This window comes from Arctopsyche grandis, chromosome 6, assembly GCF_051622035.1.
Source record: "Arctopsyche grandis isolate Sample6627 chromosome 6, ASM5162203v2, whole genome shotgun sequence".
In the NCBI taxonomy this organism is placed as follows: Eukaryota; Metazoa; Arthropoda; class Insecta; order Trichoptera; family Hydropsychidae; genus Arctopsyche; species Arctopsyche grandis.
Window position 1 is genome coordinate 3,098,647 of NC_135360.1, and position 17,631 is coordinate 3,116,277.

Here is a 17,631-nt window from a genome sequence, read left to right on the forward strand (position 1 = left end):
CTCGATGTGTTTCGATAAATGAATGATTCAGTTTCAAATTAATCTAGTATATAATTTGGAAAGAGACTTTGTATGTACGTATGTATGTATGTAACCTTCGTTCGTAGACGACAAATTCAATTTATATTTTTTTCGATTCATAGGCGCCGATTCGATTTTTCCATCCCCACAGGGGGCACCGCCGGGAAAAATTTATAAAAATATATTTATTTTTTATTTTTATTGTATTGTTCTTTTTCTTTCACCTTTGTATTTGAAAATTTCATAATGGTTCTTTTTTTAAGCCAGGTAATACAGCTAGTAATTAATAATAAAATTAAATTACAGTAATGATTTTTCGGAAAAACGCAGGCGGCAAACACATTTGAAATGATTCAATTGCTTGTTTATTTTACCCTAACAACGTTAGGTGCTATTTTTCGACAAAAATTTACACCTGCGTTGCTTTAAGACGGTTTTCACGTTTATTCAATAAAATTATCTTTAGTTTAAAAACAACAACAGCACAATTTATTTGCATACACAATATGATATTTACGAAAATGTAATTTTCAAAAGCCGAAATGAAATCGAAAGCACTAAAAAGTCAACCACGACAAAAACGAGGTACGTATGTATTACCGTATTACTGTAACAGCAAAAAGACGAGCGAGTTTTCTTCGGGATTCAAGAAACGAAAACAGTCTTTAAATTTTGCATGACTTATTTAAGTCAGAGCTGTCCCAATGTGCTGCTATAGATTTCGATTTTCACTGGAGGAAAAAAAAATTGAATGGAACGGATACCGATTTTTCAATTGCGTGTTTTTGAAATATACAATGCTTCACAAAGGATTCCTCCGACGTTGCTGGTGTCTCGTTCTGGCTAAAAATGTATTACACGCAAATTTTGCAAATAATATTTGTTCGTTCGATCATTATGGCTTTACTGTGTGTAATTCAACGAAGACTTAAATTATTGACAATTTGATTCTAATTGTTTTCTGGTATTAGTGATTGGAAGAGTATAAACAAATGCTTACCAAATTCTGATTTTCTATGGTACGATTTTGGACAAATGTCATATTGTGTTTATTGGTAAACAAGTTGTTTTGGAAATCCATTTCACGGTCCAATTCAAAATGCGTAGAGCACATCTCATCCAAAGCTTCTCGAAATGATAATTCCTCTGCTAGAATGTGTCCATTGGTATCTATCGTTGGTGCCATATTATCTCTCGAAGTAATTTGTCCTCCAGGGGTCTAAAAAGTAAACCGAACGTTATTCAATTCAACATGTGTAACGTTTTTATACTGTGATTCGATGTCATTTTTCATGTGAATTTATATTTTCAATTAACTGAATGTTTCGCTTAGAATCATATCTCCAAGGCAATCGAATCCTATTTACGTACCTCGCCGTCTGGTGGATTTGATATGTCGGGTGGCAAATCAGCATTCAACCCATCTTCCCATATTAAATCTTCCAGCAAAACTTCCTTCGGCTCGACTTTCAGATAATTCACCCGCGACGTTTTGTCACTCCGACTACAAGCGTTTCGAAAGCTGTCAAGCAATTCCAAATTGTTGACGCACGAATGGCATATCATATCTGGCAGATTGTCATCCTTCCTAACCTGCACATGAGAAAGGTATTGACGGTTACGAGGACTACCGAATTAACAATAGCAATGGTTCAAGTATAACGTAACTAACCTGCAGCCGACAGCAGGTCAAAATACGTTGCGCCAATCCCGGTGAATGAGGGTCGTCATGGATGGAGACGAAGGACCCCGCCGGAGCAGAACAGAGACAAAGTCTGCACTCCATTACTCCTTGGGCAGGAGAAGCACAAACTCCTGGAGAGTGGACAATGGATGCCTAGATGTAGACGTATTAGACGTTTGGAGTCGAGGGTTTTCCCAAGTTGACTTGCAATTGGTGTCGAAGCGAGTAGTTCGGATAGCAGATTTCGAATTACGTATTTTTCTTATGTCAATTAGCCAAAGACGCTGACGGATAGATCAATTCTAATGGAGTTGTGTTTTTACATTTGGACTGGTAAACGGACTATAGTCATATGTGAACCAGTCACAGGACAACCGGTCGCTCTAGATCGGTCACACGTGATCACCCGTCACACTAAAACTGGTCACGAAAAAACTGGTTGACCGATTTTAGGGTGTGACCAGTTTTAGTGTGATGGGTGATCACGTGTGACCGATCTAGAGCGACTAGTTGTCCTGTGACCGGTTCACATTTGACTAGTAATCACCGAACCCATATCGATACATCGGATACATGAATATGGATCACACGCTAAAACTGGTCACGAGAAAATTGGTCACACGCTAAAACTGGTCACACCCAAAAATTTAAGATTTTTCATTAAATAAAATAAAAACACACCCACATTTTTTCTAGATCATAAAAACGTGATCATCGCTAGATTCTGAGTTCGAATCAGTCAAAATATGGTTCAAATATCATTGCAGTTGAGCACAAAATGTGCGACACAATACAGGCCGTTCTTACCATTGAGTGGAAACGGCGAGCCAGCGTCGAAACGGGTTACAGAAAACAAATTGACTTTGGCTGTCATTGCTTATTCTCCACCATTGTTCATTATATAATGTTGTTTTATATTTTTTCCTTATTATTTTTGTAAAAATAATATTTTTAAATAAATTTAGGCCAGCACCGTAATCCCGATATTCTGACTAGTGTCAGCACCGGGATCCCGGGATTGGAAGCCTTAGCAGTGGTTCTTTAAATTAAATTTTCAAAAAATTAAAGTTCATTAAATTTTCAAGATTTGTATAAATTTTTGACAAAATTATATGAATTTTTAGATTAAATAACGGGTTTCCGGAAACCCATGGAAACCATTAGGGTGACATGACTGCATATATGTACATAATAGGAGAGACACCAGTTTTCACAAGCAGCTATTGATATGGTTGAAATAATGTTCTGCAAAAGAGTTACTATTAAATTATTCATTTAGTTAATGTATTCGTCGTTAAGCTGTTTATTTGACGTTTTTAGCAGAAAAAACATTTGCGCACTCTCGTGAGAAAATTTTGTGGACAAAACTCCATCAATCGAAAGCCACGTACTCCAAATATTGTACTAACTACATAGAACTCGAGTGCCAGATATTCCGAATTCACGATTATTGTAGCAACCATTGTCGTGCGCGCGATCGCAATGTGCGAAATAATCCCTTTACCGGTTGAAATAATGTTCAGTGAAAGAGTTGTGACAAATACTGCTTGCTGATAATAATGAAGAATTTTGTTTTTCTGTCAATTTTTTTATTAGTACATTTTTATAATTCTATAATTTTATAATAGTACATTTTTATAAGAATGTCACATTTTTACATACCTCCTTTGCATTTTTTACAATTTCATTATGGCTTTACCCCATTATGAAGACACATATGTGCACTGAGTTGTAATTTTCTAAGGAATGATTTTGAACAAACGTCACATTTGTGTGGCTTTACCCCAGTATGAACATACATATGTATGTTGAGATCACTCTTTCTCAAGAATAATTTTGAACAAATTTCACATTTGTGTGGCTTTAACCCACCGTGAATATTCACATGTGCGCAGAGTTCTGATTTTCTAAGGAATGATTTTGAACAAATGCCACATTTGTGTGGCTTTACCCCACTATGAATAACAATGTGTCGACTGAGGCTATTTTTCGAAACGAATGATTTTGAGCAAATGCCACATTTATGTGGCTTTACCCCACTGTGAATAAACATGTGATTTCGGATGTGAGATTTTGAAAGGAATGACTTTGAACAAATGTCACATTTGTGTGGCTTTACCCCACTGTGAATACCCATGTGTGCATGGAGATCGGCTTTTGAAGTGAACGATTTCAAACAAATATCACATTTGTGTGGCTTTGCTCCGGTATGCTTAATCATATGTACACTGTGAGCATATTTTCTAAGAAATGATTTTGAGCAAACGTCACATTTGTGTGGCTTTACCCCACTATGAACAGCCATATGTGTACGGAGGTATTTTTTTAAAAGGAAATATTTTGAACAAATGTCACATTTGTATTGCTTAACATCAGTATGAATACACATATGTGCACCGAGTTCTGTTTTTCTAAGGAATGATGTTGAACAAATGTCACATTTGTGAGGCTTTACCCCACTATGAATGTCTAAATGTGCGTTTAGTTCAAACCTTCTATGGAATGATTTAGAGCAAACATCACATTGGTGTGGCTTTACCCTTCTATGAATCACCTTGTGACTATGCAGTTGATCTTTTGATCGGAATGATTTTGAACAAATGTCACATTTGTGTGACTTCACCTCACTATGAATAGACATGTGTTTACAAAGGTAAGATTTTGAAAGGAATGATTTTGAACAAATATCACATTTGTATGGCTTTACCCCACTGTGAATACCCATGTGTTCATGGAAATCGGCTTTTGAAGTGAATGATTTTAAACAAAATTCACATTTGTGTGGCTTTTCTCTAGTATGCTTAATCATATGTGCACTGTGAGCAGATTTTCTAAGGAATGATTTTGAACAAACGTCACATTTGTGTGGCTTTACCTCACTATGAATATACATATGTATGTTGAGATCAGTCTTTCTAAAGAATAATTTTGAACAAATTTCACATTTGTGTGGCTTTACCCCACTGTGAATATTCAAATGTTCGCAGAGTTCTGATTTTCTAAGGAATGATTTTGAGCAAATGCCACATTTGTGTGGCTTTACCTCACTATGAATACCAATATGTTGAGTGAGGCTATTTTTCGCAATGAATGATTTTGAGCAAATGCCACATTTATGTGGCTTTACCCCACTGTGAATAAACATGTGATTTCGGATGTGAGATTTTGAAAGGAATGACTTTGAACATATGTCACATTTGTGTGGCTTTACCCCACTGTGAATACCCATGTGTGCATGGAGATCGGCTTTTAAAGTGAACGATTTCAAACAAATATCACATTTGTGTGGCTTTCCTCCGGTATGCTTAATCATATGTACACTGTGAGCATATTTTCTAAGGAATGATTTTGAACAAACGTCACATTTGTGTGGCTTTACCCCACTATGAACAGCCATATGTGTACGGAGGTATTTTTTTAAAAGGAAATATTTTGAACAAATGTCACATTTGTATGACTTAACATCAGTATGAATACACATATGTGCACCGAGTTCTGATTTTCTAAGGAATGATTTTGAACAAATGTCACATTTGTGCGGCTTTACCCCACTATGAATATCTAAATGTGCGTTTAGTTCAAACCTTCTATGGAATGATTTAGAGCAAACATCACATTGGTGTGGCTTTACCCTTCTATGAATCACCTTATGACTATGCAGTTGATCTTTTGATCGGAATGATTTTGAACAAATGTCACATTTGTGTGACTTCACCTCACTATGAATACCCATGTGTGCAGTGAGAATGGCTTTTGAAGTGAATGATTTTAAACAAAATTCACATTTGTGTGGCTTTACTCTTGTATGAACACTCAGGTGTAAACGGAGACCATTTTTCGTATTAAATGACTTTGAACAATTGTCACATCCATGCAGCTTCCTTTGAGTGTTATCTTGGAAATCTATTTTATGGTCCAATTCTTCCGCTAGAATGTGTGTATTGGTATCTATTATTTCTGACATATTTTCATTGCAAGTTATTTTTCCTCCAGGGGTCTAAAAAATAAATCGAACGTTATGTGATAGGATGTCATCGTGAATTTGTATTTTCGATTAATTAAATGTTTTGCTTAGAATCGTTCCAAGACACTCGAATCCTATTTACTAACCTCACCATCGTTTGATAAACTAGAAATGTTGGATGGCAAATCAACACCCAGCTCATCTTTCCATATTAAATCATCCAGCAAAACTTCCTCCGGGTCGACTTTCAAATAATTGTTTAATTCCACCCGCGACGTTGTGTCACTCCGAAAACAAGTGTTTCGAAAGCTATCAAGCAATTCCAGATTGTTGACACAAGAAAGGCATATCATATCTGGCAGATGGTCACCTTTTCTAACCTGCCAATGAGAAAGATATTGACGATTACGAGGACTACCGAATTAACAATAGCAATGGTTCAAGTTAAACGTAACAAACCCGCAGCCGACAGCAGGTCCAAATACGCTGCACTAAACGCGGTGGATGAGGGTCGTCATGAATGGAGACGAAGGATCCTGCCGGAGCAGAGCAGAGACAAAGTCTACACTCCATCGCAACTTAAGCGGAAGAATCACAAACCCCTTGAGAGAAGAGAGACACGGAATTGGTGCTGGCGATGCACTTGAGTGGGCTTTCTAGGATTTTAGGTAAATTCGTCGAATATGAGTTGTTCGAAGCGAGTAGTTCGAATAGCAGATTACCGAAGTATCAGTTTCGCGAATTATGTAGGTTTTCGAGGATACAACAGGAACAAGAGGAACGGGCTTTTCCTCCCGTATTCTGCGCGCGCACTCCCGTATTAATGTGCGCGCGCAGAATACGGGAGGAAAAGCCTGTTCCTCTTGTTCCTGTTGTATCCTGCTCGCGCAAATTAAGTGAGTATGTACCATTTACCATGCACCCTTTTTTTTTTGATCTTTCGATTTAAGATCTTTGCCTTCCGATATTTGTGTTTTCTGTAATTTAACATTCTGGCTCGTCACGGAGACCGCCGTTTTTCATATGTGTAGGAATGCAATACAGCTTGTACGAGCTTTCAGCAAAGCCAAAGCAATCATCTATTCGCTCTAGATAAACAAACCTTGAGTTCAAGAGAACAACCGAAATAGCATAAATCCTATTACCCCATAAAACACAAGGCACGCAGCCTCACAAAGGATACCCTTGAGCCTGGAAGAACCTTCGAGAACGAGGTGACATCACCTCACCCATATCAAGACCACCGATAAAGGCGATTCGACTCGCTCCAGATGAATACCCATCAAGCAACCTTGTGGCACACCCACACAAAGGAAACCCTTGAACCCGGAGGAATCCCCCGAGAACAAGATGACATCACCGTGCCCATATATAAATCAGTACAGCAGCCCCAGACGGCAGTTCAGTCAGGCTTTCCCCTGAAGCAAGCAACTAGTCCACTTCCCCGTGAATTTTCTGTACTGACAATAAACTTGTATACTGAAGAAAATAAATTTCATCTGTTATCTACAACGAGTTTCCATAGGCCGGGTTACGGTCACAACATAACCTCCTGTCCTATATATGAATGCATGATAAACGAATCTTTTCGACTTTTTCACGGTCACCCTCTTGAGCCATTTCACATTCAAAAAATGGTTCGGTGATTACTGGTCACAAATTACTCGTCACAAAGTCACTAAAATCTCTATAACGGAACATCTGGCAGCCGAAAAGTCCATCATACTAACGATAACTATCATAGTAACGAGAACTTGAGTGCCAAATATTGTGTATTCGCGATTTTCATGGCAAAAATTGTCTTTGTGACCACCCCAATGTGACGAATAGTCCAATTATGTACCTCAAAAAATACATAATTCGAAAAACTGGTAACCTGCTATTCCAACTACTCGCTTCGAACAACTCATATTTGACGAATTTACCTAGAATCCTAGTAAGCCCACTCAAGTCCATCACAAGCACCAATTGCATGTCGGCCTGTGAAGACCCTCAACTCCAAACATTTGAAACGTCTACTTCTAGGCATCCATTGTCCACTCTGCACTTTCCAGAAGTGGGCTGCTTCTCCTGCCCAAGTAGCGATGGAGTGTCGACTTTGTCTCTGCTCTGCCCCAGCAGCCTCCTTCGTCTCCATCCATGACGACCCTCATCCACCGCGTTTAGTGCAGCGTATTTGGACCTGCTGTCAGCTGCGGGTAAGTTACACCTAACCCATTGCTATTACCAACTCGTTAATCCTCGCGTTCATTATTATCGTTGTCATTTGCAGGTTCGGAAAGGTGACCATCTGTCAGATGTGATATGCCATTCGTGTGTCAACAATTTGGAATTGCTCAACAGCTTTCGAAATGTTTGTCTTCGGAGTGACAAAGCTTCGAGGATGAGATCATACGAGTCTTTGGATGTTAAGTCGGAGGAAGTTTTGCTGGAAGATTTAAAATGGGAAGACGAAACGTGTGCTTATTTTCCGCCAAACATTTCTAGTTCACCAGACGATGGCGAGGTAATTTAATGACATTCGAGTGACTTAACCCTTTGCCCGCGGCAATAAATATAGCGAACAAGCCCTGTACGCGGCGGCACCTTTTTCGCGAATTTGGCAATCGAGTTTTCGACCTTGAATACAGATTTTAATATTTACTCAAGTAACCAGATATGTTAATTAACACATTAAGTATTATTTTAAACAATAAAATACATAATATATCTCGTAGTTTTGGATTAATTGTCAAATAATCATTCTTCGTAATTGTATGAAGACGTGACGTCACATAAACGAGGTTTCAGTATGGTCTCATAAAAAACTAATTTTTGACTGATATATATGAATTTTAAGCAAATTGAATAGATGGCATTCAACTCTCAGTAATATATTCAACCAATTTTGAACCTTAAAACAGTTGAAATAGGCGCTTATAAGCCTCAAAATCCCGTGCAAAGTTCAGAAATTCTACGGAAGACAGCCGCGCTACAGACTTGTCGCCCAAAGCTTCCATAGAAGACGGCCGCGGGTAAACGGTTAAAACGATTTCATACAAAACATTAATTTAATCGAAAATATAAATTCACATGTAAAATGACATTTAATCACACAATGAAATTGTATAACGTTTGGCTTATTTTATAGATACACGGAGGAAAAATTACTTCAGACACATCAGAAATGAAAGATACTAATAACATTCCAGCAGAGAAATTACCATCACGAAAAGCTTTAGAAAAAATATGCCCTACACATTTTAAATCAGACCAAAAAATTCATTTCCAAGATAAATCATGTGCTGTTGAGCAGAATCTTGTGATTCCGAAAACATCTAATACTCAAAAAGTGCTGAATGAATGTACCATATGTTCAAAGACATTTATTTGGAAACAATCTCTCAACGAACACATGAGAGTTCATACTGGGATAAAGCCGTACAATTGTGATATTTGTTCAAAATCATTTGTACGCAGAAATTGTCTCATTTTACACATGAAATATCATTACGGGATTAAGCCACACAAGTGTGACATTTGTTCGAAATCATTTTGTGAACGGGCTATCCTTATGAGACATATGAAATGCCACTCCAGTGAAAAACCATTCAAATGTGATATTTGCTTAAAATCATTCCGTAGAAAATGCAACTTCATGAGACATATGCGCTACCACTCTGGAGAAAAACCGTTCAAGTGTGATGTTTGTTTAAAATCTTTCTCGGAAAAGTTTTCCCTCGGCATACACATGAATATTCATAGTGGCGTAAGGCCACATAAATGTGACATTTGTTCTAAATCATTTCATAGCAAATTTTCCCTTGTAAAACATGCGAAACGCCACTCTGGAGGCCAACAGTTCAAATGTGATATATGTTTAAAATCATTCAAGATAAAATTTAACCTCAGCAAGCATATGAGTATTCATAATGGGGAAAAGTCACACAAATGTAACATTTGTTCAAGATCTTTTACCACGAAACAAAATCTCGGTGCACACATGATTGTTCACACTCGGGTATATCCACACAAATGTGAAATTTGCTCAAAATCATTCCTTAGAAAACGTGACGTCAGTGTACATATGAGTATTCATACTGGGATTAAAGCACACAAATGTGACATTTGTTTACGATCATATGTCAGGAAAAATAGCCTTTTGATACATTACATATCTCATACTGGTGAGAAACCGTTCAAATGTGATATCTGTTCTAAATCATTTGCTCGCAATTACACACTTACGATGCATATAAAATGTCATACGGGGGAAAAGCCGCACAAGTGTGACGTTTGCTCAAGATCGTTTACGTTGAAATCCAACCTTACAAAACATATGAAACTGCACTCCGGAGAAAAACCGTTCAAGTGCGATACTTGTCTAAAATCATTCACGTTGAAATTTAACCTCGGTAAACATATGAGTACTCATACTGGGGTAAAATCACACAAATGTGATATTTGTTTAAAATCATTTTCTTCAAAACAAAATCTCAGCAATCACATGAATGTTCATACTGAGGTAACCCAGACAAGAGAGAGTTTTGTTTAAAGTCATTTATTGTGGAATCTGACCTTATGCAACATTTCAAATACCAATGTCCAAAAAATCGGATCAATTATGATATTGTTTTAAAATAATTCACTGTAACTTAGAGATGTTGTATGCAGTGCCGACCAGCAGGGAAGCTGGGGTAAAGTTCCACGGCCCAGACTTCTCGTGGGGTCCCGTATCGGGACGTCCTACTGATCGATATTTTATATTATTCTAAATAAAAATACATATCAGTATGAATTATTTTTATTTGTCTACATTTCCATATATAATAACATGAAGATCAATATTAAACTATTCTTTATTGAGAAATTCAATTATGGATTTATAGGGCGGGTTAAAGGTTTCGATCGTTTCCCGGCCTATGGAAGAGGATCGTTTATTTTTGATCAATTGTTACAAAATTTTGAGCTTCGGAGAAGTGAGCTGGTTGAACTCCCGAGGTTCACTCTGGTGTTGGGAGCTGGTGCGTCGCTTTATATACGTTCTGGCTTGAAGTGTGCAGATGCTTTGTCTTCGTTTCCAGGCGCTGTGGGGTCAGCGCCAGGACGTCGTTCGTTTAAGAATGCGGTCGTGTGCCACGTGTAAACGACTTTTCAGGACATGTGTTGCGGTTGCCTGATGACATCACTGTTGGGTTTCGTTCGTTTTACGATCGGGCGATGAACTCTTTCTTCTGGAATGGTCAAAGAGGACGTTGCCCTTGAGTTATGCATGTTTGTACAGGATCGATGATGAGATCACTGGTTTTGATTCGTAATAGCACAAGTCGTGTTATATTCCTATAGATTTTTGCTTAAAGTTAGCTGTTCTTTTTGAAGCTGCCAAATTGTGAATACTTTTCACACAATAATGGACCAGATATTGGCTGTCCTGACGATAATCTTTGAATGAACCTCATAAAAATAAACTCTTCGACTTCTTCATATCCTGGTTTTTTCATAACCTTACCAAATATGTACCTCGAGTACTTCAGTTCAATACTTTGAATACTTCAGAGCAGAATTGCCATGCTAGTTACATCTGTGGATCTAACTGCAGAAAAGTACTTTGCCAATTTTAATTCTTCGATGAGCTGTTTTTTTACCATATAGTTAGCAAGATCATGAATTGTTCGAGCAGTAGTGTCATATGTACATACCTCCTTTACGTTTCACTTATGATTACAATTCAGGAAAAAGTTTGCCTCTTATCCGATCGTTTTCATACTTTGCCATATTGCTCATCAGTACAAGTAAATGGATCCTCCGCCATTACGATAGAGATAAAATATCGTTTAAGAAGTGAAACGAGTCTGAAAATTTTTAATCTCGGTGACGTCTCATAGTCATTAATTTTATACATAGATGGCGGTAGTAAAATAAAATTATTGGCATTTTTATTCAAAATAATAATTTTATATACAAATTATGTATAAAAGAGGTATGTTTTTAAAAAAAAAAATTTTTTATATGCGTTTTTACTTTTTAAAAGTTCTAGGGCGATCGATTAAGACTAGAGTTTCTTTCAACATCCTTTCATGTTTTATCGATATTCAAAATGTACATGCATTTACTTCTTTGACCTGCAAATTATTCAGTTATCCAAATCAAAATTAGTTCGAATGCTTTTACTTAACGCCTAAATTTTTACAGTGAATGTTGGAGTTTTATTATTATAATACATACCTATTTCTTAAATAACTATCTGATTTTGTTGAGACCAATAATTTCGTTTGTTCATATTTACATTAAAACATTCAAAACCTCCACAGTATATGCCAAAATGAATTCGAATGTCTCTGCTTTCACAAACTCCACTCACACTCAACTTCTATTAATGTTATATACAAAATTTACTTCATATTTCAGATATGTGCTGTAGGGCTACCAAAATGCTTGGATTTGTTTTACGCAATTCTCACTACTTCCAAGATCCGAGTATAATGGTGTTACTTTATTGTTCGCTTGTCCGGAGCATATTGGAGTTTGGGTCTGTAATTTGGAGTCCTACTGAAATTAAATTCTCTATTGATAAAGTTCAAAAAAAAAATTCTTAGATGCCTTTATATGAAGAAATATAAATATTACCCTTATTTATTTCCCACTGCCTTTTTACAAGGTATGCTAGGCTTTGACTCACTATCTTTGATAAGAATTATTGCCATTTCCAAATATTTCTTTGGAGTGTTAAAGGGAAGAATTGACAACCCTTCGATTTTATTGGAATTTAAATTTTCGGCGCCTGAATGTGGTAGAGTTTTGCGTCATCATTTACTTTTCCACCAACCTATTCCTGCGAAAACGTCTGCTTTCAATAACTCGTCTCTTGTAAAGGCTATCCGGTTCCTTAATGTGATAGATGAGCATTTTGACCTGTTCAATTGTCATGTTGATGAGCTGGTTAGTTTCTTGAGATTCAATACGAGACTATTTGAATGCGATGAATGATTGGAATTTTTATTGCTTTTTCTTTGTTGTTTTCTTTCTATTTTTTTTTTGTAAGACTGGTGTGACGCTTTGGGGCAACTTGTCAGGTCACACTGGTCATTTTATTGTTTTAAAATAAATTAATTTCATTTGATTTAAATAAAAATATAATACATTGCTTCAAAGATAGTCTTCTAGAATGAATAAAGTGGTTCTAGTGTATTTGACATAATTTTAGTCTATATAAAATAATTTTCATAATAAGATAATTTCCAGATAAGGTTTTTTCTACCTATATATTCATTGAAGCTCAGGTATTATCCTGATCACGTGCGTCCACTATCCTTATCAAGTGATTCTAATGTATCCAATCAACCCTTATGCATAATAAAAAAGGATGTTATGTTGTAAACGAATCGTAATAAAAAAAATTCTTCGAGTTATTTTATTAGATTTAGACATTATATTTTTAAGCTTTCTAGCTTAACAATAACAATAAAACTTGACTCTTTGTTGTTTTCCACAAAGTTACAAAAGCTCGTTTGAATAGAAATATAACCAATAGCCGCAATAGATCAAAACTTCAACCAACCGTCAATATATTGGACTATGTGTGGGCTCCCCTTGGAATGATTTCAATGTAATGATGAATATCGTAACCCGTTTCTTTTTCTAAATTTCTCCTTTTACAATTGCATTTTTCAAAACCTTGTCCCGACCCAACAGACTGCGTATTAGCAATGGATCGTAGTGGTAATTCCCTACTTGGAATGAGTTCAGCAGAAATCAAATTTTCAGGACAGACACTAAATTGAGATCTAGAATACAGTCCTATTCGTCACACACCGTCTCTTGTTCCTAATTGAAAATATTGATCTTCTGTTTTGGTGAGTACGGTTGCTAAAAGTGACCGTGCATCCCCCGTTCTTCTATCTACACCGGGAACCTTAATTCTTACATAATCATCTTCGACAATTTCTTCTATTAATACTGCCGTGTCTTCTGCTTCCGCTGAACTGCTTCTGGTACTTCAACTTTGGCCAAGGCGCATTCAAGGGCTTCTTTGGTATTTATATTTTTAATAACATCAGGGTGCAAATTCGATGATGACAGTCCAACTTTTGGAGCTTGTCTGAACATTGCTTCATACGGGGAAAATTGCTTCGTACGGTTTGATCCCTGAATGGAATGCCTTATTTTTCATAAATTGGACGTAATCCAGCCCTTTGCTCCAATTGTTACAGTGTTGGTCCAACATCCATGCCTTCAGCATGTTTTCTACATCTTGATTAGCTCTCTCCACAATGCCTTGTGACTGGGTGTGTTGAGGTTTGCCGTGTACGATTTTTAACCCAGGCCAAATTGGTTTTAGATTTTCTATAATATTATTACAAAACTCACGTCCATTGTCAAATTGTAATACTGCCGGTGCTCCAAATAAAAAAAATATGCTGAGAAGTTGACTCGCCACTTCTTCGACTTTTTTGCTTTTCAGCGCTCTCAGGATGACAAATTTTGTAAAGTGATCTTGATAAACCATAATAAATTTATACTCCCCGTCTGCTTGAGATTGGAAATCAATCAGGTCCACCTGGCATCTGCTGTTGAAGTGGGAAAATATCATCGGTTTTACCACAAGACCTTTTTTTTCTGTCTTTCGCTTCTGCAAGCATGGCTCGCAAATATTCAGAAACGATTGAATTTCGTGATACATAATATTTTTATATTTCCGTTGCAACTCTTTTCTCATTCTATCCCGTCCTCCGTGACCGATAGCTTGATGGGTGTCAAATAAAATATCGAACATCTCTTCAGTAGGAATATAATAGAGAGTTTGGGTTGAATTCACTACCGGGGAAATGAGATGCTCCTTTCCACCCAAAGTTAGTACATCATAATGTTTTAGCAGCCAATGCTTGTTTTTCATTTTATCTCCTTTTCTTGCCTCTTTCACTTGTTGTATTAAGGTATTATATTTTTTTAAGTTCATTGCGGCGTTATTCTTAATTGGCATTGTCTTTGATAAAATTTCATAAAAAGTTTTCTTCATGTCTTCCTTCATCTTCGATAGAATTTTCTAAAAAAATGATAAATTAATAAAAACTACTATAATATTATATTATAAAACGAAAGATGATGAACAAACTTGGATAAAAGTTGTCGAGTTGGAGTTGAATGTTGTTGAGTTGTTCATATATATATATATATTGTAATCAAATGTCATTTTACAGATGAATTAATTCTTTGAATCGAATTCCATTATATTATAATATTACCTCGCCATCGTCCGGTGAACTAGAAATGATTGGTGGAAAATAAGCACCCGTTTCGTGTTCCCATTTTAAATCTTCCAGGAATGCTTCCTCCGGCTTGACAGTCAAAGTCTCGTCAGATCTCAGCCTCGAAGTTTTGTCACTCCGAAGACAAGTGCTTCGAAAGCTGTCGAGCAATTCCAGATTGTTGACACATGAACGGCATATCATATCTGGCAGCTCGTCACCTGTCCTAATCTGCAAATAATAAAGGATTTGACAGTTAAGAGGACTAACAAAAAGACAATAGCAATGGTTGAAGTGTAACTAACACGCAGATGACAGCAGGTCCAAATACGCTGCGCCAAATGAGGTGGATGAGGGTCGTCATGGATGGAGACGAGGGACTCGGCTGGAGCAGAGCAGAGGCAAAGTCGACACTCCATCGCAACTCTATTGTGAACCAGACGAAGATAACTGGATGTTGTCGCTAGGGTTGCCAGCTACTCCTGAGACGATTTCGGTGCTAATTATGGTTCGGTGATTATTTCGCAAAAAGCGGCCTTGCGCAAGTCACTAAAATCTCAATCACGGGACATCTGACACCCAAAAACTACATCAATCGAAAGCTTGTACTAACGAGAAATATTGTACAAATGAGAAGTCGAGTGTCAGATGTTCCGTGATCGAGATTTTAGTGACTCGCGCGAGATCGCTTTTTGCGGAATAATCCTTTTACCAGTTCAAGCACCACAATGTCTGCGCTCAGCTACACACGCATCTGGCTTAAACGCCTCTGTTAGTAAAATATCTCATTTAAAACCCATTTCTATATATTTTTTTCAACAACAGATTGACAGACACCTACTTAAATAATCAATTTTATTATTATGGGGGATGAACGAATGAGACGACTGGCATGTTGATGCACGTGCTTTATTTATAATAACTGAAGGCAGAGTGAGGTAGCTACACTGAACACAGCCGAGTTGGTCCCCACTCGCAGAAAGGTGACCAAACTCGACCATGTCGTATACCGAGCCGCCACATCACTCCCCCCTCAGCATCAGCGATACAATATATACAATTATATAATCAGAGAAAGATAAAAAAAAATATTAAGTTGGGAGAGAAAAAATTTTGTTGACGTGGGTCATCCGCTGTGTTGGTGTACCGCCCGGTACATTCGAGGGCGGCGACGTCGCGACCAGGACGGTGGGTCGTCCGGTGGTCGTGGCGATGTGATGCTGCCTGATTTGTAGGCGCCGCTCGTCCGAGCCTCGTTCGGCTGTCGGTTGGTGGGGCGGCGGGGGCGGCAGGGGCATCGATATGGTTGATGATGGTATTCCGAGCTGGACCGTGAGTCGTTGTGGCCCGTGGAGGTGTTGTGGCAACTGCCGCCCGTCCCGGCGTGACGACGCTCGTGGGAACGGACGAGGCCTTGATGATGATGATGGTGCTGAGGTGGTGTGTCGTGTGATGAATGTTGTGGTGCAGGATGGCCGTTCTATGTGTACTGGAAACCATCATTAACTATTACAATATTTGAACATTAGTAACTTCCACAAGCATGCATTTAATAACACCTGTGGCAGAGGTTGTCGACCGCTGTTGCATACCGCTGTCTATGCCCTCTGCGTGGCCTTACTACTTAGAAGCTAACTAGCTACTGAGAGAGAGTGACCGATTTAGAGCGTAAGGGCGCATCTATGGTTATTATGTTTGGCACCCAAAAACTCCATCAATCGAAACTGCCACGCGAAATATTGCACTAACGAGAACTCGAGTGCCAGATATTCCTTATTCACGATTTTAGTGGCAACGATTGTCGTGCAATTTGCGTAAAAATCGTTCGCCATGAATAACAGTTTGTAAGGCTGTTACTTGTATTTATTTCGGTGTCTGTCAGTTATAAAAGGTGGAAGAGTAGGAGGTGTCACGACTAGTCGTTCACCGACAACTCGTTCTCCGAAGCTTTGTTCACTAATTTTTTTTTTGTATTGAAAATCTTCAGATATACATATTCGAATATGTATGTACTTCATAATTTACTATTCGATATTGGAGTAGTTAAACTTAAAGAGAATTTGGTAGCTATACTGACAACCCCAATCCATTACCAGCACCTCGTGCATGTCAAAGACCTTTAACTCCAAACGTCTTCATCTAGGTATACATTGTCCACTATTTACTCTTCAGAAGTTTGTGGTTTTCTTATCGAAGTACTGATGGAGTGCAGACTTTGCCTGTGCTCTGCTCCAGCAGGGTCCTTCGTCTCTATCCATGGCGATTCTCATCCAACTCATTTGGTGCAACGCATTTGGACCTGCTGTCATCTGCGGGCAAGTTACACTTAAACCATTACTATTACCAACTCTTTAACACTCGCAATCATTATTTTCTTTGTCATTTACAGATTAGGACAGATGGTCATTTGCCAGAGATGATATGCCATTCGTGTGTCAACAATTTGGAGTTGCTTAACAGCTTCCGAAATGGTTGTCTTCGGAGTGACAAAGCTTCTAGGATGAGATCAGACAGGTCTATGACTGTCAAGCCGGAGGAAGTTATGCTGGAAGATTTAAAATGGGAAGATGAATCAGGTGCTTGTTTTCCACCAAACATTTCTAGTTCACCGGTCGATGGCGAGGTAAGTTAATGGAGTTTGAGTGCCTTTGAACGATTCCAAACAAAATATTCATTTAATCAATAATATAAATTCACATACAAAATGACATTTAACTACACTATAAAATTGTATAACG

At 37.8% G+C, this 17,631-nt stretch overlaps 7 protein-coding genes across 10 annotated transcripts in view; 2 read left to right on the forward strand and 5 right to left on the reverse strand.

Moving 5' to 3' along the window:
* LOC143913567 (uncharacterized) overlaps positions 1 to 17,631 on the reverse strand; it is a 781,442-nt gene that overhangs the window by 700,893 nt on the left and 62,918 nt on the right. The window lies entirely within an intron of this gene.
* LOC143913487 (uncharacterized) overlaps positions 1 to 17,631 on the reverse strand; it is a 133,667-nt gene that overhangs the window by 3,169 nt on the left and 112,867 nt on the right. The window contains exons 2-4 of the mRNA XM_077433322.1: positions 1,694 to 1,836; positions 1,393 to 1,614; positions 1,022 to 1,240 (exon numbers count right to left, since the gene is read on the reverse strand). Coding sequence (XP_077289448.1) covers positions 1,022 to 1,240; positions 1,393 to 1,614; positions 1,694 to 1,807 — 555 coding nt within the window. The 5' untranslated portion in view covers positions 1,808 to 1,836. The remainder of the gene's footprint in view (positions 1 to 1,021; positions 1,241 to 1,392; positions 1,615 to 1,693; positions 1,837 to 17,631) is intronic.
* Positions 3,283 to 6,329, reverse strand: LOC143913476 (uncharacterized). Its single transcript, XM_077433302.1, has 3 exons — positions 6,129 to 6,329; positions 5,816 to 6,049; positions 3,283 to 5,702 (listed from the first exon to the last, which is right to left on the reverse strand). The coding sequence occupies exons 1-3, from the start codon at positions 6,240 to 6,242 to the stop codon at positions 3,393 to 3,395; spliced, it is 2,658 nt and encodes an 885-aa protein (XP_077289428.1). The 5' UTR covers positions 6,243 to 6,329; the 3' UTR covers positions 3,283 to 3,392.
* On the forward strand, positions 7,392 to 10,447 carry LOC143913499 (uncharacterized). The gene is made up of 3 exons (XM_077433342.1): positions 7,392 to 7,867; positions 7,942 to 8,175; positions 8,800 to 10,447. The coding sequence occupies exons 1-3, from the start codon at positions 7,754 to 7,756 to the stop codon at positions 10,201 to 10,203; spliced, it is 1,752 nt and encodes a 583-aa protein (XP_077289468.1). The 5' UTR covers positions 7,392 to 7,753; the 3' UTR covers positions 10,204 to 10,447.
* On the reverse strand, positions 12,686 to 15,662 carry LOC143913544 (KRAB-A domain-containing protein 2-like). The gene is made up of 3 exons (XM_077433405.1): positions 15,199 to 15,662; positions 14,891 to 15,124; positions 12,686 to 14,691 (listed from the first exon to the last, which is right to left on the reverse strand). The coding sequence occupies exons 1-3, from the start codon at positions 15,310 to 15,312 to the stop codon at positions 13,759 to 13,761; spliced, it is 1,281 nt and encodes a 426-aa protein (XP_077289531.1). The 5' UTR covers positions 15,313 to 15,662; the 3' UTR covers positions 12,686 to 13,758.
* The window catches only part of LOC143913478 (uncharacterized), an 89,304-nt gene continuing 86,925 nt past the window's right edge, over positions 15,253 to 17,631 (forward strand). Inside the window, exons 1-3 of one of the 3 annotated variants that reach the window (XM_077433306.1) lie at positions 15,253 to 15,664; positions 17,066 to 17,208; positions 17,283 to 17,516. In XM_077433306.1, the coding sequence (XP_077289432.1) occupies positions 17,095 to 17,208; positions 17,283 to 17,516 (348 nt within the window). In that variant the 5' untranslated portion in view covers positions 15,253 to 15,664; positions 17,066 to 17,094. Of the gene's footprint in view, positions 15,665 to 16,773; positions 16,957 to 17,036; positions 17,209 to 17,282; positions 17,517 to 17,631 lie in introns of those variants that run through there. The other 2 variants (XM_077433305.1, XM_077433307.1) reach the window with 2 other exon arrangements.
* LOC143913498 (uncharacterized) overlaps positions 15,788 to 17,631 on the reverse strand; it is a 54,872-nt gene continuing 53,028 nt past the window's right edge. The window contains exon 4 of one of the 2 annotated variants that reach the window (XM_077433339.1): positions 15,788 to 16,382. In XM_077433339.1, the coding sequence (XP_077289465.1) occupies positions 15,985 to 16,382 (398 nt within the window). In that variant the 3' untranslated portion in view covers positions 15,788 to 15,984. The remainder of the gene's footprint in view (positions 16,383 to 17,631) is intronic. The other variant, XM_077433340.1, reaches the window with a different exon arrangement.